Genomic DNA, 25217 nt, shown 5'->3' on the forward strand with positions numbered 1-25217 from the left:
CCTCTCCTGGTTTCAGCTTTCTATATACTTCCATAATGATGTGATAATCACCTTGCAAATATGTGCAAGAACTGCATTATTCCTTTTAAGTTTATTTCAAAACTGAGCTTATAAAGGTTTACTTTCAAGTCCGTTACCTTTGTTGTAGTAACAAATGATACTTTTCCTTGAAAAATAGTCCTGACTGAAATATTTAGCAACCCTTTCGTAATTCATGCTGCATGTGACAAGTCACATCCATTTCAATTTTCAAGTTAACTGATTGTAAATAATTTTATTTTTTAAAACAAATTTGCTGTAAGAGTATAAAATTATTTTTAGCAAAGTTATATTAATCACCTTACACTTAACTGCTTAGAATTAATTTAGCACAAGTATTTTTTTCCTCCCTGTCAAGAGCTTCCTGGGTTGCAAAGAAAACAAACAAGAGGAAAAAGGTGCTATTTTTTTTCAAATAGTCTGTAAATCTGTTGCCTATTTTCACAGCCCATGAGCCTCTCCTGAACATCTTGCTGACCTGAGCTACATGAATTTAAAAAGTCTATCCTATATCCTATTCTTTTCGGTTCTTTTAATAACACTGTCGATATTTAAATGTCTTTAAGCGGGACTTTCTTCATAATAATGTGAAACTTTCTTTGAAAGTAAAGTTTTGAACAAGAAAGTGTTACAGCAAAAATTAAGTAGCAACAAACATACTCAAGAATCTTTTAGTAATGACTCCAACTTACTAAAAACAAAAAAACATCTATCTGATTTTTTTTTTGTCATACTCATGCTGCATGGTTCCTGCAGTAAAGTGTCAACAGCTGCAACTTTGTTAATATTTAAGTGAACCATGAGACAGAAGCTAAACTACTGATTATTAGCTAACATGCTTTGTTTCTAATACACAGTGTTATGTCAAACTGTGCTAGAAATAGTGTCCACAGGGCATATAGCAAACACAAGAACATGACTTCCAGTTCAAGACAACCATATGCCGCCAAGCACGTAACACTGAGAAAGTATGAACGCTGTAAAATGTTTCTGTATGCTTGAACTTTCTTTATATTTTTTCCCTAAACAGGCACAGTGGCCACGCCCAGAGGCAGAATTCTAAGTCAGATGGGCATTTCTTGTGACTCTGAGCGAACACACTTCTTCTGATACCTTTAAGAAGTGTGTCCTCCAGGCTCCATCTCTGAGCTCTTTTGTCAATAACGCTCACTGCTATGGCAGCTGCGCTTTCACAGACTTAGTACCATGTTATCACCTAGTCTGAATTACTAGTTGGAAACTATTCTATAAAACTAACATAAGTCCTTCTTGGAGTAAACAAGTTGAGAAATACTACTGTTCTCTTTTATGATTGCTTATGCTACTATTTCAAGTATCATTTATGCATTACTGCTTGAGTTATAATGTACCATGATTAGTCCTTCTATCCCAATTTCTGTACTTCTAGTCTTATAGGTAAATAATCAGTGTGAAACTGTTTCCACAGGCTTGCTAAGAATCTTAGTGATGCGATCATTTTGTCTTCACAGTAATATTGTTGGGACAAGAAGAAAAGAAAACATTTTATAATCTATTTAATCCATTTAAGTAAAAAAAAAATAATAATTGTGCATTTCAGGTCAAACAGGAAAGTGCATAGATGATTTATCATTGTTGGTATATTCCAAGAAGTGTCTTCTCCCAAGCTGGACAAGAGGACGTAGAAGACCAGCCGTAGGGATAAGTATTTCCATTTCCTTCAGGCACTGCTTATTCACCCCTCCATCCTGATACTTCATTTCCTTTTTCCACTGATTTAGTCCTATCTAAACAGCATCCTTTTTATTGTCCTGTTTATCAATGAGAAATGTTTCAAGCCCTCATAAATTATGAATTATAGCACTACCAACTTCAGAAAGTGATTCATCATGTTTCAGCAACTATGGGAAGTGCTTTTCCCATATGGTCACATTTATAAAGTGAATCTTCAGAAAATCTTCGTGAAGAGTATTTAGAAAGATTTGATTGACTCAAGGACAGTGTGAGTGAAAATGCCGTTAACAAGGGTATTTGAATGCTAACAGATCATTTCTTTGTAGGAAACTATCTAATGTTCCAAGGCATTCATTTCTATCACCTACTAGTAGATAATGTAGACAAAGATAGACTCAATGTGTAAAGAAGACATAATAACTATATCATTATGAAACCTGAATTCAATTTTAGTCAAAGTCCTTTATTAAACAGATTACCATCAGTTGTGTCACTCATCTAAGCCTCTGTCGTATGCTTCCCTATTGTAGTAAACATTTCAAGCTGGCAGAATCACAAATTATATTTGCCATACATATCATGTTGTCCTTTGTTTTACAGCACCTGACCATACAAACCTCCATTTAGACCATGATTCAAACATAAGCATCACTTAGAAGTGATCAGCAAACAGGAAAGAAAGAGGATGTAAATTTTATGAGGCTTTCTATGGATTATTATTTTTAATTCTGTGGAAATAGATGTCAACAGACTATTGCTAGAAAGAAAGAGGTGATTAGTAATACTACAAGACAACATCAGAAAGGAAACAAAAAAGAAAAAACAAGTCACATTAGAAAAATAAATAAATAAGAACCTAGTTAACAAGTCAATAACCTCCAAAATATCTGGTCCTTAACTGTATATGCATCTAATAAAAATAGAAAGTATTCAATATAGACTTTACTAATAAAGTTTTGCTTATTATAGGACCTACTATATAGTCTTTCAAAAGAAAATTGTCCTGCAGTTTACAAAAAGGAGAGATGAGATGCTGTCCCCTATCCTTTCCAGGGAAGGTGAGTATCACCATGTGGAGTTAGTCAGTATCTTGTGGAGCAGACAAGAATGGAATACTACAAAGGAAATAAGACTTCTGAAAAAATTAAGCCCTTTCTTGAGGTTACCTGAAACATTTGTGTGGTCTTGACATCTTGCTTATCCACACTGCAGAAGTGGTCATAGTGGTTTGCACACAATTTACAGGAGGAAACTGTGCAAGTGACCACCACAGCCAAAAAACATGACCTAAGGTCTAGGTGTATTACATCTGATAGCACTAGCAAAGAGCAGAGTCTTCTTTTAGCAATCTGATGTCAGTAATCCATTAATCTGATAGACTGTATTGATTCTACTCCTTCCATATTTCTGTCCTCCCTAAACAGTTCAGAATTTAAGGATACTGAGGGGAAAAAAAAAAAAAAGTGATTTTATCACATCAATCACTTGAACGAGAGCATTCAAACATTCTGTTATCTTTTACAGACATATTTAGGATTCCCTTCACTGGGATACCCACAGGCCACAAAAAATGCTTACAAAAGTTTTATATCAGTTCAAAGCATATACACATTTGTGTATGCACCTCTAAATGTCATGTCTAAGAAACGATAAAAGCTAAAGTGTTTTCATTCTCCACCACAGTTTCATTCTCTGTGTTCTTTGTCATTGTCTTGCTATGAAAAAGTAGGAGACAAGTCCAAGTTTCAAGGCCTAAGTTTCCTTCAAAGACGGAATACTGCAGTTTATTGCAACAGGCACATCCAGGGAGGTGGGTTGCTCATGACAGATCCTAGGAAGGGTTGGTTTATTGATCAGAGAAGCATTTAGTAGGGGGAAGTCACATCAGTTGTGTGGAATTAACTAAAAACTTATGGTAGTCAGGGAAATGGAGACAGGTAAGCATCTTTTGAGATGACCTGGGGTATCATACCAGCCTCTGAATGTGCCCCTCCAGCAGGGCATGGGTCTCCTGCACGTCTCTCACCTCTGACATCCCCATGGAGGAAGCTTTACATGTATAGGACTCACCACTGATATTCAGGCAATGTAAATGAGTGCTGACCGTCCATGATCAATTTATGATATGATCAATTTAGATATCAATTTAGCTGTCTTATTGCGATGAATCTGCCCCCCTTCTTTACTACATTCAAACATAAAGCAGATACTAGCTTTTCTGCTTGTACAATGTTACCCTGATGAAATAGTATTTTCATAAATTTGCTTGCATAACTTAGCCTTTAGAAAATGACAAGTTAAAGAGCCACAAGTACTATTCACATGTAACTAAATCAGTCAGGAGTTACTACAATCAAGTTTTTATGAGTTTGCTTCATGTGGATGGGCTGCTGGAAAGGAAATAAATCTCTGAAAATTTTGTTGATCCTCTAAATAAGTGGTTTCCAAACTAGAAGTCCAGCCCCTAAGTATAGACATGAACTCACAAGTAATCAATTTTTTCTAGTAATTAAACTAGCATCATGCTAATATAACATTACTAGTTTGTAATTGAAATTGGAAGTGGAAAATATTTAGGAACAAACCTCCACACAAATGACGCAAATGCAAAATTAACCATTCCAAAAGTCCTCTTGGAACAATTTAGATTACAAAGATCTCCTGGTCCAGCAGCTATTCTAACAGCTTTATTTCATGTGTAAGTACCTAGAAAGTTCATTCACCTTTTTTGGCTTTCACTTTATGCAAGTTTTGGTTTGTTAGTTCAAGTTATGCCATTCAGAAGCTCTAACATCCTTTCTGGCTTTAGAAAAAGCACAAAAATTAACTTCAGAAAACCAAATAAAAATTAAAAGAAACAGAGTAGATGCAGCTTGTAATGAAATCAGAGCAGTTCTGCTTATCTGAATTAATTTGAAAGTTAAGAACTGTTTCTACCTAACTGTAAGTTGTGTGTTTTCTGCCCGTGCACCCTAAACTATGCTCTGGTGCAAAAGTATACGTGGTAAATTATTTTCCTTTCCTGCCGATTTATTTATATGACACCAGCATTCATAGACACTAAACTTTCATTGTACAGAGTGTCAGTCACAGACATGCACTACAAAGGGAAGAAGCACGTCTCCTGAAATTGCTTCACCAAGTCCTTGTCGCAGATTCAGTGAGTCAGGCGGCTTTATACTTGTATAAAGTCTGCACTACTGGGCCTGAAAGGCACCGTGTTTGGAAACTTCTGAAGACATCACCTCAGAGGGAGCACAAGATAATTGTAACGCAGCACAACTAACCCTACTCCAGTTTTTACTATACCTCTGTGTGAGAGCTTCTCCAGGATGATCCTTAGGCGCTGAAGAACAGGAGGTGAAATGTCATATTTATATATGTCTACTACTGGCACTCGCTGACATCGCCCAAATATTCCATCTGCAGGAGAGAGAAGAAGAAAAGGAAAAATATAGACTTTGTTTTTTGAGAGGAAGAAATGCGTGATAAGATGCGCATTTCCAATATATGCTAATTATATACTGAGGGAATCTTTTAAAAGACATTTTAAAAAGCTATCAAAGGACTACTGAAGTCATGAGACAGTGTATTTTCTATCAAAATAAATAAATACTGGAAAGAATATTAGTTGGAGGAAGATTCTACTGTACAAGTTATGCATACAGTTTATTTTATAAATTTCTGATTTCTGCCTCCCAAGTCTTTTAATGTAAGACTTCTTTACTGACAATTCAGTGGGAAAAGTCTTAATGTTCGGTGCCTACTATGTTGCAGATGAAAAGTGCAGCATCCAGAAATATAAATATTAATTTTCAGAAACTATGAGGATTTGCTGAAACATTTTTAATGCAGGCACTGTGTGTTAGGCATTGGTAAATGAGAACTGAATCCGTAATGGCTAGTAAAAGCTCATTTCAAGAAGTACCCTCTAATGAATGCAATAAAAGAAAGCTGCTCACAGAACAATGAGATATTAATGTGGCCTAATTTATTTAGCTCCATTCCATTTGTCTAAAATGACAGACTCTTCTCATCAATGTCTTTTCAAATCACACCTTCTAATTAATTTAGCTTCTTATTAGTCTTTATTTAGAAAATTGTTCATTTTGAGACAAGCTTCCTGTGTATGTGTGGGAGGAACAGGGAGTTCAAACTTTCAAATTACCTTTCTCTCTTTCATACAAAAGACTAATTCAGAGCCTAGGTGCTTCACATGCAATCTGACCATCTGCAATCCTAGGCCTCTGAGAAAGAACGTGGTTTCATTTATTGTTCAAAACAGTTCTCTTCTATATAGTGATCCAAAGGAAGCAATTTAAATGCAACAAGTTTAATTAGCAAAATATTCTACTGCAGTACTAGATTTAACACGGTAATTACGTCTGCTCTGATATTACCTCTGCGCTCAAAAAGGATAGCTACATCAGATTAGCAGAAAATAACAGTACGTATTAATTTGCAAATGTCCATTACTTTCTCTGCTACTTCACAGACCTAAAAGATTACAAATGGGAACTACTGGCCCAGCTGTTCACTAAACACAAATAATGGCATAAAAGAAAATAAACCAATCTAGGATGCAGAAAAAAAGGGTATTATTAGCCTTCAGTCTTAAACACAAATACCTCATTGAAATTAGGCAACTTTTTCTTTCTTTGGCTTTCCAATCCTCCTGTCACTTACAACTGCCAAATTAAATTAATCCAAATTAAAAACTTACCTCTGAGTCTAATTCTGTTATTGGAAACTAGGTTTAATTTAGAAACCACAGACACAGAATTGGTTTGGTTTTCTGCCGAATAATGTATAAAGCAGCCTAACAGCAGATTAAAATATTTATCTCCATTTAAAAACCTGTTGCAGTTGGAAACAAGCAAGGTATATTAATAGCAGTCACTTGTAAATGGATGGATAACAGGAATAAATAAGGTCTTGATTCAGAAAGGAACAGAAGAACATTTCAGTGTTTAAGAGCAAGACCATTCAAAATGAAGCATAATTTGAACTCGCCAGATCCATTTCAGAATACCACCATTAGTGGCTACAAATAATTAGGACAAAATTATATAAGCAACTAATACTGCATTTAGAGTTCAGAAAAGCATACACATTTGGCATACTTTAAAGTATTTTGTATTAGGTATCATTTAAAGATATCACCACAGATGCAAAAGTTGATTCACTAACAAACTCTAAAAGAGCCCTAAACTTTTTTTCTAAAACCAGAGTTCACAGAAACCTTTAGCCTACCGCCTTTCAATAGAACAAAACCTATTTAAAGCCTAAAATTAACAATTAGCACATGAGTTCAAGCTGCATTACACAATCTATCCAAAAACACTGGGACTGCTTAGGGAGAAACTGCAAGTTACTTTGGCTTTTGTATTTGAAATATGGGCATAATAAGCTTTGAAGAGTCTGCAATCACAAATAGTGCTCTGCTTTGCTAAATGCAGTACTAGGAGAGTGGAGAAGGAGTAGTATGCCCCAAGGAGTGGTTGGCAAATGCCATCTCTAAAGTACAGAGGATCTTTATAGTGGGGATTATAGCTGGACTGGAGTTGTGCAAACAGTAGATTTCATAGCTCGGTTCAGTAGCATTTTTTTAAAAAGTAGGAATTTTCCTAGGTTTTTCTATTTCTGGAGATGCCGGGGTTTGTTTGGTTAGAGTTGGTTAGTTTGGTTATGGGTTTTGGTTTGGTTTGGGGGGTTTTTTTTGGTTTTTGTTTTCTTTTGTTTTGTTTTTTATTGCAAGGTTTCTGTGGCAAGATTTAAAACATAAAAAATTAAATTTAGGTTAAGCATTCAATTTTCAGAGTACCTTTTAATTAAACTTCAAGTTACATAGATCATGGAAAAAAAACAGGCAAGGAGGAGCCATTGTACAAAAAATACATTTGCAAAAGTTCCCCTAGTTTTTCTTACCAATAAATTTATTTAGCAGATGTAGCCCTAATTCAGAAATGGCTTTAGTCCAGCATAAACATAATTTTCACTTAAGGTACAGCTGATGTTTAAAAGCTGTCCAGCTTAGTCTGCCATGAACTATCCAGAACCACTGTGATCTTTACAGTGAGTAAATACACGGCATACCTTTCCAGACCAGGTGCACCCACCTTCAGCACAGGGCAATGTGTGGCTGTTGCAGTGTATCAGTCGGTGTCTCAGCACCCTGTCATGCACCCATTTGATCTCTAATAGCCTCCAACAAGCAAATTGCCCAAATTTGTCAGGAAGCAAAAAGGAAAATGGAAAATGGAAAAGCCACCCAGATTCTACAGTAAATGTCATATGGCAGAGGAAGTTCAAAGCATGAGTGATGCTTTAATAACTGCCATCCACTGCCTATAGCTGTTAAGAGTGTGTTCATACTGAACTTTGATTAAAATTGTATTCGGAGAAGGAACGTAATATGCAAAAGACATCTGCTCTTTACACATGCACAGAATGAGGGAAGGTTGAGACAACCGATCAATATACACATATGGTTGCTATTAAAGTGCTATCATTTGCTAACCGTTAGCAAAAAGGAGTATCTGAAATTTCCATAGTAATATCTTAAAAGTTATACTTAGACCTGGAAACATCTGCGTTAACAGCATGGTGATGTTGACTTTTAGATGGCTTCTACATTTGTTTCCATAGAAGAGACTAAAACAGAAGAATAATATACCCAAGGAGACAGCAAGATGCTTCTATTTGGCCGTTTTGCTAATAGGTTTAATATTAGAGAAAGAATACAAGCATAAATTTGTCCAAGCTGCTATTTAAAATCTTGAATTTTGACAAATATATATTGCAAAGTTAGATGCCAAGATTAAAAGACAGAAATTTAACTTAACCAAGGTGCCCAGTAAGATCTCAAATAATGGCAGATGAACCTCTTTTATTAAAGACAACACCCCGGAGCACAGAACATCTATTTACACTGAATATTTATCAACTTCTAGTGAAAAAATTACAACTGATAGATTAAACCATGAACAAGTCAAAATACAAGTTCTAGAAGGGTGATTTTTGAGAGAGGTTTAGAAGCAAACAGAGAAGTCCCATCTTCATTCATTATTTTTGCCTACTTGCCATGAATTAGTAGATATTTATGACCTCTATTACCTACTGAGGAAGGAAGCATCATGTTGCATTCATGACATCTAGGTACTGAATTGATTAAAAGGAGAACACAACAAACTGCAGTTTAAAACAGTTTTGAAGAGTTGATTGCACCAGCAGGTTCACTTGCTAAGTTAGACAGACATCACATGCTTGACGGATACTGAAAAGTCTATGGAAATTTGCACTGAAGGGACCTTGAAGGGACTATTTGTGGGCAGCTGATATATTCAATTATTTTAAAATAGTGTTTCCTAATTAAAAAAAACAACAAAAAAACCAACCCCAAAAACCAACCCAAAACCCCAAACCCAACCAACCAAACAAAAAAAACCCCACCCCAGCGTATACTAAGCTATCCTTGGCTACAGAAAAATATCCCATCCTGGAATCACTAAGTATGGCTAATCCAACAACAGAAACTAAGGTGTTTTGGATAACACCAGCTAAAAAAAAAGAATGATTTTGTGTTGAGTATTTTGCTACTGGGCAAAGCTATGAGGACTGGTAGAGACACTGGAGTTTGTCTGCAGGCTGATGAAAACTTGATAGATGTAAATTAAAAGACTGTGTTCTGCAGTAATTAATTATTTAGACCTACATGCAGTGAAATTTTCACATGGCGCTGACAAGTGACCTTTGAAAGGAGCCTTCAAGAGATGCTTTGAAGCACCTGGTTCTGCTCTTCAAACTTCCTGCAGCAGCCAGAAAGGCAGTGGCTCTCTGGATGGTGGTACGCGCATAGGTGGGTCAACCAACACTTCATCTTCCTTGCCCTAACAACCTGACAACTGTTGAAATAACATAAAGTAGAGCTTTGTATAAAATAAAGTTTTGCCCCATACTGCAGGTGTTGTGCTATGTTCCTGTGTTGTAAACCAGAAAGTCCACGGACCCAGCGGTGTGTCAAACAGCACCTGCTGCCACCTTTGACTGTATCGTTTGTGCTCCTGCAGTTAATCAGGGAGCTTCCTCTCATGTTTCTGCAGTTTGCAGTGGGCACCATTCTGCAGCAGTTTAACCTCCTGGAACAAAAGGATTCTTTCTTCTCACTGAGTATGGGCATTGCTTCACACTCCTTCCCCCAGCTTCTAGTTTAAGGTGCTGTAAGGTCCAAGAGTAGTTTAGGACTAATGAAAAGGCCAGTACTTGAGGTCTCGTAAGCCACAGTTAGAGCCCCAGTTGCCTACCAGGAAGCCTGAATCATTTTCCAATGGGAAACGCAATATTTGCATCTCAAAAGTCTCATGATACTGGACTTCAAGGTCCACAGATGTTAAATGTTTTAAGAAGTACGAAGCAGGTTATTGAAGTATTTTACTCTTCTCTCCCTGCTACTCCCCTCCAGTATGGTGCTTGTTTTCAAAATCCCTTTTAAAAATTTTAAAATTAAAAATTAAGTGTTGCAGTTCCTTGAAGAGGACATCGAGCTGCATACCGGCAGGCTTATTTCCAAAGATACAGTCCACAGACCCACATTCAACATTTACAAGTAAGCTCTTCAGCAAACAGCATATTTTTCATATTCCATTTATTTAAAAAGATTTGTTCATAATTTATGCATCTACTTTCAAATTCTCTTTACAGAGACCACAGAGAGAGAAAGCGTGCAACTGCGGCTTCCGCAGCGCCGTTTCTCCTGCCGTGTTCTGCAGACGTTACCTCAGCGCTTTCAGGCAGCAAACGCTCACAGACCAGCCTCACGCACCGCGGCCGCTCCGCCGCGAGCTCCCAGCACTTTGGCGCCTTTTTTTCCCGCCCACGCCCGGGCAGCCGCCTGTGAGCGGTAATGACGCCACCTAGCGGTCACCGCCGCCGCGCCCTGCCGTGGGCCCCCCGGCCACCCTGCCCTTACCGGCCCCGGGCGGCTGCTACGTGCCTGGGAGTTTGTGAGGCAGTTGTTTAGAATTAAGAAATACCACACGAAAATAAAATTTATAAAAGGCCAGGATGTTTGTTTTTAGAAGGGATGCGTTATTACAAGTGAACAAAGTAGCGTGTGGATTGCTTGAAACAGAGTCAGTGGTGGCATTTGCTGCTGCTGGCGTGTAAGGCACAGCACATTATGCAACAAAAATACATTCTCAACCGTAAGTAAAACACAAAACACGTTTTTTTGTCGATTTATGTGGTAGATTTAGTAGAAACACCAGAAGAAGAAAACAGCAAGAATGTAAAATACACTAACCTTGGGGGAAGAAAAAATTAATCCCACAAGAAAATACCATGCCATGGACGCTCTTACTAACAGTGCAGTAAATACACTCTTCCTCAGCTACTAAATAAACTGCTCCCTGGAAGGCAAAGGCAACTTTTTAAGTTCTGCTGAAAGCCAGACCACCTCACAGTCCTATAGAAGACCTCTGACAAGGTTTAATGCCCCTCCTCACCTATCTGGAAACACATTTAAGGAAAAAAGTGGATGGACAGCCTGTTTTCAACCAAAAAAAACCCAAAACCTAAACCACCAGAATATTTCTGCTGACTGAAAGAACTGGATAGCATGTTAGTAATTACAAAAGTGCTTATATTAAAAGATAAATGTTCACATTAACAGCAGCATTGGTCAGCTGTTGTGCAAACATTGTGATAGGACTGGGATTTGCAAAACTTCGTATCATCCCAAGGCATGCCTGAGAGCAAATAGCTCTTCTGGGGATTTACGGTCCCCTTGTCTCAAGGAGTAATTCTGGGAGCAAGTTCTAGAGGACTGCCTTCTTCCTTCATTAAAAAAAAAAAAAAAAAAAAAAAAAAAAAGATAACAGCCTTCAACAGAGGGGAAATATCATTTCAGGAACTATTTCTGTACTAACCTGCTAATTTAAGTGGTGCATTGTACAGTCCCAAAATATTACACACACTTTCACTTGAGAGGTTTTTTTTACATTACAGCAGAAATATGCAAAGTGTAGAGAAACTAACTAAAAAGTCCTGCTCTCTCTTGAATACAGCAAAAGGAGGGAAGAAAAGGACTGTGAAAAAAACTAGCTACAGCTTAACAAAGCAAGAGGAGAGCAGGCTCTCCATGAAAAGAAGTGCTGCCCACTTTCCAAAGCGCCCCTGTTATTCAGCTGAGCGAATGAGAGGTTCAGATTTCAACGCCTCCTTTCCGCGATTCAGAGCACAGAAATGAACCTCAGTCTCAACAGGTCGTACGTCAGCCTCCCAACCACAGAAATAATGGCCATGCCTTGGGAGGAAAGGGCGGGAGGGAGTTTAAGGAAAGGAAAAAGTAGAGATGAAAAGAAAGCAAGTCTCAAATTTTTACTGCTAGAGCCAATGTTCAAGTTGAATAATGCTTGAATAACTTGGTACTTCTCAGAGAACCAGATTTCAATTTTCCACAGCCTAGGTAACTATGTGGAATGAAGGCTATGTTTTTGTCTCCATCATGAGGACAACAAAGGATGACAAAGCAACGAGTGAACCAACATCTTCCACATCCAGATGACTGCTATAGTCTGTAATACACAGAAATCATCTGCCTGTAATTCTGGTCACAGAGACCGATCCAGACTTGAGAAAAACTTTGACAAAAACCCCCAGAAACTAACTGCAATATATTAAAGAGGGCTTTTCTAAGAAAAACTGCATATTCAATATTAACTATGATGTCTCTAAGAAAAAAGAGCTTGCAATCAAAATCATCTGAACGGCAGCTCCTTTTTTTGTCAATACTGCTACTAAAAAGAAAAGGAAGGAAAGGCTTAAACATATAAATCCTCCTCCAAGAGGAGAAATACTTTAAATTGAAGTGTAAGTCAAGTATTAGTAGGCTTACAATGAAGCTATCTCCTTTTCTTTAGCTCATTTAGTCACTGGACTTTAAGATTAACATGTAAATTTATACTTTACAGTGCTATCTCATCAGTGAGAAATCTGAGCCATGTACACACACCACACACACACACACACACCCCGAAAAAAAAAATATTTCCAAAAGACAGAATACTGCACCAAATTCTGATCACAACATTACTGGAAAGATACAAATAAACTACAGAAATTTAGAGAAAAGGGAAAGAAAGGAGGTAGCCACATAGATCCTTAAGCATTGAACTCTGGTTCTTTATGGGAGAAGACGAAAAGTTTATGCAACCTGGTTGATTAATTATTTATGACATTATTGGGAGAAATGGAGTGAAAAGACAAAAATGAACACTGTGAATCCGAACAAGTTTCAAGCAGGGAGAAACTATTCTGAAGCTGTTCAACTCCCTCCTGGAAGAGTAATGGAGCTCCTATTTGCTTGCACTGTTTAAAATTAAGCCAGAGCAATGAGGAATGATGAAACATGAACAATTCTTTTTTTCTTTTTTTTTTTTTTTTTACTCAATATGCATTTATGAACAGAGGTTACTGAAGGGACTAGGAATTTATTTATGGAAGCAATGAGATGCAAATATACTAATGCTTATTTATGCACACTAATTTTCCAAGTATCGCCGAGATGTACTTCAGTCACTTCGAGGATCCCCATTACATTTTCGGTTGGTGCCAAGAATCACTCTGGTGCTGGCAGTGTCTTCACTGTGTGATCAGGCTGTAGCTGCTCCTGCATCTGTATTCCCAAGGTAAAAATAATTCTACAAGGAAACATGTTCAGCAAAATGGATTTCTGCATTAATTTTAATTTTGTGTTAAAAACAAAGGAATGAAAGTTTTAACTTGTGCTAAGTGTCAAGAGCTTATATTTTAAGAGTTAGTTATTACAGGTTTGCAGGAGACAGTATTCTTGTGAAAACATGACTAATGACCATTCCATTCATATTCATCAGGTGCAGTGTCTAACAGAGAAAACTTGGTTTATTTCTGACCTTTGCCAAACTTGCAGCTTTCTAGATCTTTCCAGGACAATATATATTGAGACAGCAGATTACTTTTGTAATCTGAGCTACTGAATTTATTCCTAATGGAATTTACTTCAGACATACATGAAATTATAGTAATAAAGTTCTCTATCACGTTCCCTAGCTGCAAAGTATTACAGAAATTATGAAAAATTATGTTATGCCAAGCTGAACACATCAGCAGAAATTTTAAATGCATTCCATTATGAAGGGGAGCGGAAACTTATAAACTAGGATAACTTCACAGAGTGATGCACCCTGTAGACTGATTGAGACTGTTTGGAGATATCTCAGAAATCTCTGCACCTTGCTCAGGTATGAAATATAGGCATGCCTATAGAAGCCACAGTACATCAAGCCTCTGGCAGCTTACGCACGGGCACTGGAACAGCCAAGAATCTCACCTCAAACTGAAAGAGGGATGCTAACAGTTTCTGCTGAAGAGTCTGGAAAGCATGAACAATCTGACAGTTTTCAAGCAAACTGTGCTTTAAAATAGCTAAATATGATGTTACATACCTGGGACCACCCATCAGGAGCTGCATCCAGAAAATTTCTTCCTATCAAAATGAATTAGAGTTCTGGACATAGCTGTCATCCCCCCCATGTGACAGAGCCTGAGCACTGCCCGCAGCTTTGCTAATGGCAATAAGTGAAGGGCATGAGACATTACAGTCCTCCTTGCTTGGTTCAGACCCCAGCATTCAGTCTGAGACAATAGCAGGGCAAAAGCTTTAATAAGGTTTGTGGATATAGGAACATGACAGCAATAAGTTTGAATAAGGAGGTGACATCATTCAGTTTGCAGCACTGATGATGTCAGTATGGGAATATAGCGTTCTGGTGTCCACATTTTAAAATTAATGATAAATTTTGGAAAGGACATTGAGAGAAGCAAAAGAGATTATTTACAGGCTGGAAAAAGCCCTATGGAGAAATGCCTTTTCCAGCACAGAAGTCCAGAATACAGGATGATCTTGTGTCTTTCTAAGTAAGCACGCAGAGATATGAAATGATATGGGAACAGAGATCTGGAACAGGACTGGGAGCAGTTTCAGAAGTATTTAATTCTTCCTGGTTTTGTCTGTTATAGTTCATAGCAACTTTTATGGTTTGTAAAGTCTGAAATTACGAGAAGAATGGTCCTGGAAAGCAAGATTTTTCTGCTTTTGCAATGGGGGCGGAGACCCCTCAACGCATGTGAAATGTGCAGCCCCAAATTGCTTACTATTTTATTCACAGAATAGATACAACTTACAGAAAATATTTAACATTTGAGCACACTGATAAATTGTAATCTGCTTTTTAAAATACTGTGTACAATTAAAAGTCATTATTTAACAGGAGTTTGGGAGCTGAATGTAAGCTATAATTTGAGTGGTTAAGTGCAGAAGTTGTATACTTAGCATATATACTTCTTAAAAGAAGACAGAATAAATAAGAATAATTTTGAACGAAGTATTCATGCCACAAAAGGAGGAAATAACAGTTCATCAAAGATGCAAAATTAAAAAACTTGAAAGCCAGGACTACAAGATCAGCAAAAATACCCACTGAAATAATAGTTTACCAATGAGCACCATACTGTATCTTTCTAAATTTCTCCCTCAAACTATATTGCTTATGAAAGGCCAGGTTCTTGCTGGGGATAACAAAACTACACAGAAAATAGTACGTACACTTATCTCTTCTTATATTCCAGCTGAATGCTCTTACAGGTGGACACCATTTTTTCTTAATATGTTTTGATAGAACTAACAAAAAAGATTTCAATCCTGAGTGGAGAAAAATGCCTCTACTTAAAATAATATATTCTGAAGATTCTTCTGGATTACTGAAAATAACAACACACATTTAAATAATATTGCTGAATTTATGACACTTACTAGACAGATAATATCACCTGGTTCTCTACACAAAGACTACTTTTCTTAAACATATCACCTCAAAGTTTCACTGTTTTGCCAGTGCTTTGCTACTCCCCAGATACTCAACCAGCCCAGCCTACACTCCTGTTCTGGCCAACAGAAAGGTTTGCAAAAGGAGACCAGTTCCAGGGTGCTGGTATGGACATCACTGGAGGCCTCTCCGAAACAAAACCATAAACAGAAATGCACACTCACTAATGAAAGCAAAGAGATAAACCAGTACTGTTTAAATGTTAGAGGAAAAAGAAACATGAAAACTGAAGAAGGGAAAAAGCCACCAGCTTCTATCCTTTAGCCATATTTCAGCTCTAATTTTCCAGTCAATAAAATGCTTCTGTGATGAAAAGTAATTTGGATATACCAAAACTAGATAGATTTCCAAGCCATGTACAGACATAAACCTTTTTTGATGCATCCAGACGTTTCTGTTTAATCCACTATAGCATTTTCTCTCAAAGGCATCAATCAAAATAGTCAATTTTTATCTTGTAATCCAACTTCTGCATACATAGTAGCTGCAGTAATTTTACAGTATGTTTCATTTATTTCTTCAGGAGCCAGAGACTCTTAGCCAGAGACTAAAAGCAGGAGCCAGAGACAACTGTTAAAACTGTTTGCTGCTGTTTTCAGTGTTCATGAATGGACAGTTTAGGAACAGGACATCCCTCTTCAACTGGAGCATCAACCTTTCAAATAAAAATGTTCACCCCAAAGTCAAGAAAGGACAGTCCAGAAAACAACCTGCAAATTTTAATACATTCAAGATTCTAAAGTCAGCACCCTAAGTCTTTTGCGCAAACTTCATTTGCTGCAAAGTTCATATTCTGTCTAGACCACTGACTGCTGTCATATTTGGTGCAACTTGTTACGGGTGGAAAGATAAGCAGCAGGGCAGCAAAAAGAGGAGGTTTATCTATGGCAGCTAATCTCCTCAATCAACAGCACTCAGCTCTGCTTAACAGCCGTTGCCAAGTAACAGGGACCAGCTTTTCTTATCGGCTTCATAATGTTTCATTGACTATTCAGACTAGAATAGAAAGCTGTGACACTCAGGGTTATAAGCAGCACAAAATGAAAATGGCATATTATGTGGTATGAAGAAGAGAAATCTTTTAGCCCTCACCTTATCTGGACAGTGACTGTTACTCAAAAAAAAAAAAAAAATCATCTATCATTTTCTGCTCTGCTTATTTTAATATCACAAAACAAACAGAAAAATATATCTACATAAACAAGATTTTTTTTAAACATTGTTGTCAGGTCCTCAGCAATTCACTGACATTACTGATACCTCTTATACAGAAAGACAAGGGTTGCATAGATCCTTATCACATTACTGAAAAGCAAGCATTTGCTGCTTATTCTAAAGCTATTGCAGCTGCTTTAATGCGTTGAGGGATGTCTTCTCACGGTAGGTAGGATATTCCTCAAACCTTGATAACTATGACCAGAATAAGACAATCTATGCAAAACTGATAACATTACGTATCTTTAACAGTATTACTACTTCTCTCTCCTGTCTTCGTCTCTGCACAGATTCTGATTTTCAGTTTGAATACTGATACTGTTAGTGTACTGGAACAGGAAGAGCAAAGCCTTATTGCACCTCTTCTGATTATGATTTTTTTAGTATAATCACCTTTTCTGCATATCTGAATTTACTAAAATTTAAATCTGGGGGCCATCCAGAATCATGATGAATTGTAACTGCCATTGTTACAGAATTATATCATTACCTACCATAAGAAAAAGCAGTAAATAAAAGAACATGCTTAGACACATTCACCGTATCAGAGAACCTAATGATATACTTCACAAATTGGTAAATAAATGTTTTTACCTTTGTTCCACCCCAAAGAATGACTAACCATCCCCAAGCCACTATATCCAGAAAGCTACGACCCATCAAAGTTTTGTCTTTGATATATTTACACATGCTCAGAAAATGGAAGGAATATCCTGCAACAAATTTTATACTCATAGAACTCTGTCTTTCACACAAAGTTCAGGTATGGATTTAAGGCAAAAATTTATACACATTTGAGGCTGCAAGTACTTCTGAGGGATGTCGTGTTACCCAGTCTCTTTCTGCACAAACTCCAATGCATTCAGTTACTGTTAAGGACATGCCTAAATTTACATTCATTGCAAGTCTCCAGATGCTACTGGGAATTTTTCCATGTTTAAAAATAACTATTTGCTTAAGCAATTGTCCTTACTGCAGCCTCAGTCTTCCAGGGCTGTCTTGATTTTCCACGATTTTAGGAAAAGCTGAAAAAATTCAAAGCAGTTGCAAAATTCTGCAGGTATCGTATCATACCCTTCAGGAAATTTTAAAGCTTAGCTGTAATATGGAGTCTATAGGATGATCATCTACTGAAGCAGAAACACACCTTTCTCTGGCACTGAAGTTTCCTATGCCTGTGTGTCTCAGACAGTCTCATATGACTGCACTTCATTTTGGTTGAAATGTCTTATGTGATCATGATACAGTGTGATACGGCTATGGGCCCTCTTACATTTAGAATAGGATTGATTAATTCATTTCACAAAAGCATAATTGTCTTCTTTCTTTCAGTGAAAAATAATTTCTGAGCTATGCTCCCAAAGCTCGCCACACGCTCACTAGTAAACCTGCAGTTTTATCTAGATAATATATTTAGATGACCCAGAGCAGGGTTATCAACTTCTCCATCTACTCATCCCCTTCCATTTTTCACCATTAATGAGAACAGAAAAATTTCAAATAAGAGAAAGTATAATCTCTAACAACAAATAAAGGCAATGTTTCCTTTTCATACTAAATGGCGTGAGTTTTAGGAAAAAGGGGTTTTAGATCTGATTCAGCTCAGCAAACCATGCGTATCAGATTGGAGAGGTAAGTTAGGAGTGTAGTCGTGATAGGTTTCCTCCAGAGCTACCGAAGAGGGCACATGCTAAAGGTGATTTGGCTAAACTAAAATCTAAGTCATTAAACTGCACAGATGCGTATCTGAATACAAATAAAGTCATAAGGCTTTGACGAATGGATTAGCCTTAGTAAAAGAACAAACTGTAAAATAATCTGTGGATTCAGTCCTAGCTGATGTGCTACTATCAATTTTCACCCAAGTTGGCTTTTCAGCTAATGGACACTTAAGAGGAGGCATTACACCTATTTCAACTTGTTTGAGTACAATAATGAAGTGAAGAAAAGGTTTAAATAGAAACATACTGAGTCTTCTTCTAGTGCTCAGATAATTAACTTTACAAATGTATTACTAACTTGAATTTATTGATTTATCATTAATTGAATCTATCTGAAATTATTATTATTATAATAATTTATGGAACATTATTTTCACCAGAGTGCGAAAACACCACAAAAAAAATTGTATTTGCAATTATATTGCTTTCACTACTGGGAACATCAATAATTTTGGTTCTTAAGACTTTTGCTTTTTGCTCGTAGACAGGGAAATAGTGCTGAGATCTTAGTCATGGAGAAGTGACAAGGTTCATAAGGATCAAACTGATGGCACAGACTAAAAGAAGCAGAATGTATTTCATCTTTTCGTCCCAGAAGCCAATGCAGCCTGATACAAATGCAAGGCCTCTTCAGCCACATCCATGTAGTGCAACACAGGGAACTGAAGGTGATTGCAGGACTCAAATTTCAAGTCCCATCAAGAAGAGTGCACCAACTCTTGGGGCCAAGCACTGTTATGTTAAGATGTATCCACTAAGTGAAGTTGCTTCTTAAAATATTAGTACAAGAAAAACAACTAATTCTCTGGCAGTTCATAAAGAGGAACATATCTCAAAAATCCATTTAAATTTCTCTGAATAATTTATAATTGTTCCTTTACTCCTGTGCCATATCAGTAGTGACATTACTTTTGAACATTCACATCGGGATCCCTAAGGGCCAGATTTTCAAAGCTGAGCACATACACTTAAAGAGCAGAGGAATAAAAATATCAGATAGGCTCAGGTATGGAGATCCATAATTTTGGATGTGCATAAAATCAGTGGCACAGGCTGTGTCATATGCAAACAGCTACTAACTGCAAGTGCAGACACAGGAAGCTTTCCCATATTATGATGTACAGCCTATGGAAGATGGCTAGGACAAAATAAGGGCAGAGGTTACTGCTCTCATTTTGACTTCTGTCCCGTGAGGATTCTGTTCCAAAACTGTAATTTTAAAGTCCCTCTCATGTTGTTTCTGTCCCTTCATGTTTTTGATATCTGGAGTGGAGAAAAGGAAGAAGGAATTGGTTGAATAGAAGCTAAACAGACACTGGAATAAAAATTGTCAAAGCAAAATGAAAGAAGTCTTACTTTATATTGAGTATAATATCTTACACTCAAAACAACAGGCCTGTCAGTAATTACAGAGAAATACAGCTTTCATACAGATCCATCATTAGGCATCATTCTAGTAGAACCATTAGAAGTACCCTCTCTTTACCTAGGGGCAAAGTCTTACGCTAAGCTTCTTCCATACATGTAGGGAATTGATTTCAACAGCACTCTGGGTTTGGGTTTCTGTTTGGATTTTTTGGTGGTGGTTTTGTTGGTTTAATTTTTTTTTGTAAGAAGGCTTCAGAATAATTTCTACAAAACCAACATGGATCATCTTTAATTACTGCATTGCAACCACGGCTATTTGAAAACCTAGTCTCAGCAAAGTAGATGACAAACATTAATGAGCAGTAATGCACACATGGTATTGTAAATGAAAGGATAATGAAAGCAATTTATTTGAAAATTAAAATATGATTAAGAATGGCAGTCTGTACTAGGGCCCAGATGCCAACAGAAAGCAACCAATGTGCGAGCAGACTGTCATTAATTTGGGAACCGTATGAAATTGCCTTCCTTTCTTTGACAGTTTTTAATATAAAGTATCTTAATAGACAGCACATATATACTGGAAGCCAAAAGATCTATGGAGATTTTTAGAAGAAATGAAGAACACTGCAGGGAAAGCCTCCAAAAGGACACTCTCCAGGAGAGAAAGAGAGAGGGGAATACATTTAGAAGATGTTTCAAATTTTGGGTAGGATGAATTACACTCTGCAGAAGTGCCTCTCTACATTGACTCTGGAGAGACTGTCAGTTTTTCACTCACACTCAGCGGAGTGCCTAAACTGAGGTCAGGTGAACCTAGAGCCTATTTCCAAGAGCAGGTGCTCACACCAGCACCTAATTAGGAACAGGACACTTGAGGAGATCCAAAAAAACAGATGCACTGGAGTTTGCTAAGTGTATGCAGAGGTCTTGAAGCAATTTAACTAGAATAGCGTTCTCCTTCACATGTGTTAATAAGCCTTTCTGAGACTATGCAAATATGTTTAGGATCTAAACTGGCCCCATCTGTACAGTGTAGGATGTTCAAGCCTCCAACACTTCAAGAACCTCTGAACTTTGCTCCAAATCAGAGTACAGCATACCTTGAAAACCTGAATCAGTGTTAGGTACTAAAATAAAAATGGTCTTTGTATTGTTTTTGAAGTGTCTGCTTATCTCAAGTTGCCATTGACACAACAGCAAACCATACTCAGCTGACTGCTATTAAGTTGTCATATATACTCATATTTAAACATTCAAGTTTGAACATTTCAACCTAAATAACTTTATCAGAAGCAATATGTTAGAGGTGCTTCAGCTCCATGACAAATTACTAGACCATACAACTTCAAGACCTACAAATATGTCAGGATGTACAAAAAGTCACTGAGAAAGCTTTCTCTTTTTTAAAAAAAAACCAACACCAAAGGATTAAAACACAGGAGGGAGCTATGCTGAACAAAGCAAGGACTGCTTTGTCTTGATGGTACTAAGCCTACTGGTTTTGTTCCAGCTGCAGCAGGTCAGGATCAGGCATTTTACATTTATCAATCTGATTTCAGAAATTAAACACAGCCATTTGGATAGCTGTTCTTAGGGATACAAAGTTCCTGTTAAGACATATCTTTTGTTACAAAAACCCACTTTAAAGACGTAATAACTTGGACCTAACACAGCATAACAGGCTTGTCAAAAGAGGTCATTATCCCACTGTATTCAGTATTGGTGTGTCCTCACCTCGAGCACTGTGTGCAGTTCTGGGCCCCACAGCTTACGAAGGACATGGAGGTCCTTGAATGCATCTGGAGGAGGGCAACAAAGCTGGTGAAAGGTCTGTAAGGCATGGCCTACGAGGAGCAGCCAAGGACTTTGGGCTTGTCTAGTTTGGAGAGAAGGAGGCTGAGGGGCAACCCCATTGCTCTCTACAGCTTCTCGAGGAGGGGAAGTGGAGTGAGGTGCTGAGTGAGCTCTTCTCCCTGGTATCCAGTGATGGGATGCATGGAATGGTTCAAAGCTGCACCAGGGGAGGTTTAGGCTGGACATTAGGAAGCATTTCTTTACCGAGAGGGTGGGCAAACACTGGAACAGGCTTGAGAGGCAGTTGATGTCCCAAGCCTGTCAGTGTTTGAGGTATTTGGACAATGCCCTTAACAACATCCTTTAACTTTTGGTCCGTCCTGAACTGGTCAGGCAGTTGGACTAGATGGTCATTGCAAGTCCCTTTCCAACAGAAATATACTATTCTAAGGTTCAGCTTTTAAGCAAAACAGAATACTATCCTTCTTTAACAGGATTTTGTTGTACATTTACTAAAATGTTTGTACAGTATTTACAAGATATGTAGGAAATCAGAGTAACCCATCAACAGATTTTTTCATCATACTTTCTTGAATAAATTTATATTTTATGTACATAAATCACTTATCTCCTTTTCAAAAGACACCCCAGAAAAACAAATTTAGTCAATATGGCACCCAAGAACCAGTACTTCCCGTTGTATCTAAGGTCTGAGGAGAAGCTCTTACTCAATACTTGGCTGCACAGTAGACACAAATCCTCCTAGCCAGAATGCACACTATTGAACACTGCAGACAGAAATGGGTGGATGATGTGGATAAGATATTAGATATAATAATTTATGTGTATATTACAACTGTAGAAGTAAACATCTAATTAGCTAAAACAAAACTGGCAAGTTTTTATGGGTAACAGCTGTACCCCAGCTGAGCTGAACTGTTATCTTTTCACCACTAACGGCACGGGAAAGACAAAGCAAACAGTTTTATCTGCAAAACTTCACATCTTAACAAAAGGCTACTCTTTGGCCAGAATACATTCCCCACCCCCGCTTCCCCCTACTGTTACATTGCTTTAGCTATTACTAAATTTCACAAAGATTCTTAGAATTTTCAGCTTCTAATTATTTCTTTTCTGTCCATCAAGCCAATCATTCAACACATCTTCTTAAAAACTGCTTTGATATCTGTTTGAACAATGCCACTTTTGGGTAGGTGACAAGGGCTAATCATCAATGAAAAAAATATAAATAGAACCAATGCCTGCTTAAAAATATATTTTAATTCTAAGAAATCCACTGGGATATTAACAAAAGGTGGTTTTGTCTGCAAAAACGCATTAACATAGCCATTTATAAAACTAATAGGAAAGCGAGCACTGCTCCAGTAATAATGAAAGTACACTGCAGAATAACATTATGGAAATAGGATACCAAATTGAAGAATTGACCTTGGGGCCCTGGCTTATCCTGGATGAAGATGACTTGTGAAATGAAAATTTGGCTGTAATTTGCTCTTGCTTTCCCTAAAAGGTTGAAGGCATTTCTATTCTAAATGAATAAAACGACGGTTAATTTCCTAGCATTAAGCAGGATGTTCTTAAATATAGTTATTTAAGTGTATTTAAATACATTTTCAAGTCTTATTTTTATTTTTAGAAAACTAGAACTGTTTTTTTGTGATTTGTATCATAGTCGATTTCTAACCATTAATTTTTAAATCACTTCAGAGAAGTACGTGCTACAGCTGAATCAGTTGGATGCGCTATACTTGTGTATCAAGTGTTTATTCTTGATTTAATAAGATCCATTGGTCTGAGCATTTGATACTATAAGGGAACACGAAATACAGAAATTGAGGACACTCCTTCAAATAATCATACCGCTTTCAAATAATGATAAAAATATTATAATCTGTTATAGAAAAAATAACAGCTAAAAATAGGAGCTTCATAGTTTTGTTTCACGTAAGACTTATTTAATAATGGCCGTCAGTCCATCCCTTACAGGGGATGGGCAAATGTCATAATATGATGGTTAAAGTCAGAACTGAAATAAATCAAAACAAAGTAGAAGTCACAGACAGATAATACTATATGCAATGTCAAAAATTTGCATACAGTACTGTTCTTGAAGGCAGTAGGCACATCTTAAATAGCACCAAGAACCAAAGGAAAGGAACGTGCTACAAGATCCACAAGACTTTCAGCATGTCTTTTACAGCAGTAGTTTTAATTACTGCTATTATAGCAGTGCCTAGCATCCTCAATAATTGTTCAGGGATTATGTTTGAAATGCAAACATACAACGAAAAAATCCATCTCTATATATTTACATATAAATATCCTTTGTATGTGCATATATATTATTTTAATATTATTTACACATATATTTTAATATTATATACACATAACTGGATATTTAAAAAACACTCCTCCAAGGAGATTATATTTATAAATGAGTATTTATGGCATTCAGATATGAATAGGCAAAGTAAGAGCTTGGGTATACCAGGCAGAATGACAAGCAATACTAAACACAGTCCAGTTCCCTGAACGTACTTTGTATGCTTCATGGAAGAGAATTTCAAGAAGGAATCTGAAGGACAGCTTTAAGTTGGCTTATGAATGGTTACAAACAGCTTCTGTCAAACATGGGGATATAAGAGAGAAGGGCAAAGGTGCTTATCTGAAAATGAACACAAAGAAGATAAATCCTGAGGTAACTGGTAAAACAGAAACAGGAATTAAAACCTGCATTATTTATAAGAAATAAGCCTAATGCATTCTAAGCCTGTATCCAAGATGAGAAAAATTCTCAGATTGCATGTCTAAATGCAGAGATTCTGAATTTGCTATGTATTTTACCAAATTTCAAAATTTAAGAATCGTATTTTTTCAAATTAGCAAACTCTTATACAACCTTGCTGTTCAGTACATTATTTTCTTTTGCTTAGTAAAGTGGAATCAAAGACAAACAGTGAAAACCTTCCAGGAATTTATGATTCCAAAGACAATATTATTCAGTAGCATCTTACCAGACTTTTTAGAATAAAAACTTTTCCTTGTTTCATTCTACAGTAAATTAATATTTTATTTATTGCTTTACATCAGAGAAACATAAAGTAATGCAATTTATATTTCTTGTGATTATGAAGCCACAGTACCAGTCTAAGGGAGAGCCCAACAGCTCCGTACACACTGGTAAACTAAGCCACACTACAGAATCCTCCTGGGTGCTGGCATATCAGCTGCATAAGTAACATGTTAGAAAGGTCTTTGGCATGTGGTTTTGTCCCAACTAATACGCTTCCAGAATAACCATATGGATAGTTCATGAGCTTAGAACATTTCAAGGCCCCCTTACAGGAGGCAGTGTGCATTTGGCTGGCTGTCACCCAGAGATGGACCACTCTATGTGGCTCAGGTGTAGGCCAGACAGTGG

At 37.1% G+C, this 25217-nt stretch overlaps 1 protein-coding gene across 1 annotated transcript in view; it reads right to left on the minus strand.

The window, feature by feature from the left end:
- Positions 1–25217, minus strand: part of PTPRN2 (protein tyrosine phosphatase receptor type N2) — a 663576-nt gene that overhangs the window by 486701 nt on the left and 151658 nt on the right. The window contains exon 3 of the mRNA XM_055709440.1: positions 5062–5175. Within this exon, the coding sequence (XP_055565415.1) occupies positions 5062–5175 (114 nt within the window). The remainder of the gene's footprint in view (positions 1–5061; positions 5176–25217) is intronic.

This window comes from Falco cherrug, chromosome 4, assembly GCF_023634085.1.
Source record: "Falco cherrug isolate bFalChe1 chromosome 4, bFalChe1.pri, whole genome shotgun sequence".
NCBI classification, from domain to species: Eukaryota; Metazoa; Chordata; class Aves; order Falconiformes; family Falconidae; genus Falco; species Falco cherrug.